At 35.7% G+C, this 2420-nt stretch overlaps 1 protein-coding gene across 4 annotated transcripts in view; it reads left to right on the top strand.

Moving 5' to 3' along the window:
• LOC106877542 (SNF-related serine/threonine-protein kinase) overlaps positions 1-2420 on the top strand; it is a 45212-nt gene that overhangs the window by 33224 nt on the left and 9568 nt on the right. For 2 of the 4 annotated variants that reach the window (XM_052975148.1, XM_014926469.2), the window contains one exon: positions 396-431. The exons of the other annotated variants lie outside the window; for them this stretch is intronic. In XM_052975148.1, coding sequence (XP_052831108.1) covers positions 396-431 — 36 coding nt within the window. The remainder of the gene's footprint in view (positions 1-395; positions 432-2420) is intronic. 4 annotated transcript variants of the gene reach the window in all.

The following is a 2420-nucleotide window of genomic DNA, read 5'->3' as shown; positions in this document are numbered from 1 at the left end:
ATATATATATATATATATATACATGTATGTATAAAATTGATTTATGTTCTCAATCTTTTCCTGTTTATTTGTCTATATACTTGTATCTCTCTCTCTCTTTCTCTCTTTATGTGTATGTATGTATGTTTGTATATACACCTATCTATCTGCTTACCTCTCTCTCTCTCTCATCTCTTTATGAAATATCGATCATAAAAGCTCACACATGATCTTAAAATCTCTCTCTCTCTCTTTTTCTCTCTTATTTACACACTCTCTGTCTTCCATTTATATTACATTTTTCATATTTGGTGATATGATGTCAATACTTTATTTGTAACTTGATTGCATAGTTTTATATAACCTGACATTGTTTTCTCTTTTTCTTTTTTTTACCATTTTTCTTCCATTCTCAGCAACATGTGGCATAGAATTCAAGGCCAGTTCAGACAGTGAGTTGCTAATTTCTCACCAGACTACACTAATTGGATATGTACTCATGGTCGACACCATTTCTGGCTGATCATTTTCTAGATTACGTTCAGTTATCTTCCATTCTTCTTCTTTTTCTTCTTTGTATTATTTTTTTTTTCATTATTATTATTATTTCTTTTATTATTCATATCTTATTTTCCTTTTCATTTCTTTGAACACTTTGTTCTTTTCCTCTCCTTCTTCTTGTCTTCCCGTCTCCTCCGCGTTTTTATTGCTTGGCAGTGGGTGTAACTATCTGTAGATCTCTATAACTAGAGACCAATAAGTACCAAACGAAATATTGTGGTCAAAATGATTGAAAGCCATTGAAGGTTGTACTCCAGTATGGCCACAAGTCAATGACCAAAACCAGTAAAAGTTTATGTATGTGTGAGTATATATATATATATATATATATATATATATATATATATACACACACACACACACAAACAAAATGTAGATAAATAGAAAGATATCCATGCATACACGCTAGCTGTAGCCATGCTGTTTTAATTCTGGGTACGCTTCCCTAAAATTTTGATGTTTTAGGGTCTTTTTTATTGGAAAAGATTTAGCTGCTATGTTGCCACATCAAGTAACCATACTGAGGTTGTTTAAATGTCTAAAAACGTGAATAATATTGATATGTCGTGATAGATGGAATATTTCAAGCAAGCCTTGATAAATGTTGAAAGACCATAACTCAATATCACGCTTCAATGCTTGCCTTTGATGATGATTATTATTATTATCATTAAAGGTGGTGAGCTGGCAGAATCGTTAGCACGCTGGACAAAATGCTTAGCAGTATTTCGCCCGTCAGTACGTTCTGAGTTCAAATCCGACAAAGGTTGACTTTGCCTTTCATCCTTTCAGGGTGAATAAATTAAGTACCAGTAAAACACTGGGGTCGTTGTAATTGACTGGTCTCCTCCCCACAAATTTGAAGCCTTGTACCTCCAGCAGAAAGGATCGTTATTATTATTATCATATCCCTCTTGTTTAATTCCAATTACAACTAATTAATTAAACACTTAGTTATTAAAGTAATTATTGTTGAATCCCTTATAAGCATCCGATTCCTAACAGTGAAGGCTTTTTGATATTTATCGTCTGTTTCTAATCTGATTGAATATCCCTTTATTTTGTGTTAGCCGTGTGGTAATTGTTACACTCACAATGCTGTTGGGCTTTTGAAACCCTCCTGTCCCCTGCTAACATGCTGCTTAAATCAAGGATACATGCTGCAGTTAATTATCAACTTAGATTCAGCCCCCATTTGCACCTCTTACTGAAAATAGATATTGGACCCCCCACACACGCCTACCTATATCAAGGGTACACTTAGTTTATAATAATCAACTTAGATTTACTCCCCATCTTTTTTTTTTTAAACCCCTACTGAAAATAGATACAGCTTTGTACTTCTCAACCCCTGGAAAGATCAAATACAAAGTTGACTCTTCCTGCTCCTCCTCCTCCCACTACTTTCTCCTTCCCTTGATTTCGCTTTCTGAGTTCAAATCGTACCAGAGTCTGCTTTACCTTTCATCCTTCCAGGGGTGGGGGCAGGGGTGAAGGAGAGAAAGAGGGGGTGTCTGTGAATTAAGTGGATGGTCAAACAGCTATTTTATCTTATCAAGGAGTTATTTTCATCCGCCTGACTAGAATCACTTACACCCTTCTCCACCCCACCCCCTTTTTATGGCCTTGTGCCAATCTTGGAAATGATTATTAATTATGTTAATTATGGCAATATCCTGTTTACTCATCAGCTGAAGCTTGAACAAGAGAGAGAGAGAGAGAGAGTGAAATGTTTGCCTTCCCCATACAAGGTTACCTGTGCACACACAATGTGTTCACACAAACAGGGCTTTTCTTACCATAAACAACAATTTTGCACACTTTTCAAACTCAGATTTTCACTATTCTCTCTTCTCTCTCTTCCCCCTCCCCTCCCCTCC

Source organism: Octopus bimaculoides, chromosome 20, assembly GCF_001194135.2.
Source record: "Octopus bimaculoides isolate UCB-OBI-ISO-001 chromosome 20, ASM119413v2, whole genome shotgun sequence".
Taxonomy (NCBI): domain Eukaryota; kingdom Metazoa; phylum Mollusca; class Cephalopoda; order Octopoda; family Octopodidae; genus Octopus; species Octopus bimaculoides.
The sequence above is the reverse complement of the archived record's forward strand: the minus strand, read 5'-3'. Positions and strand labels throughout refer to the sequence as shown.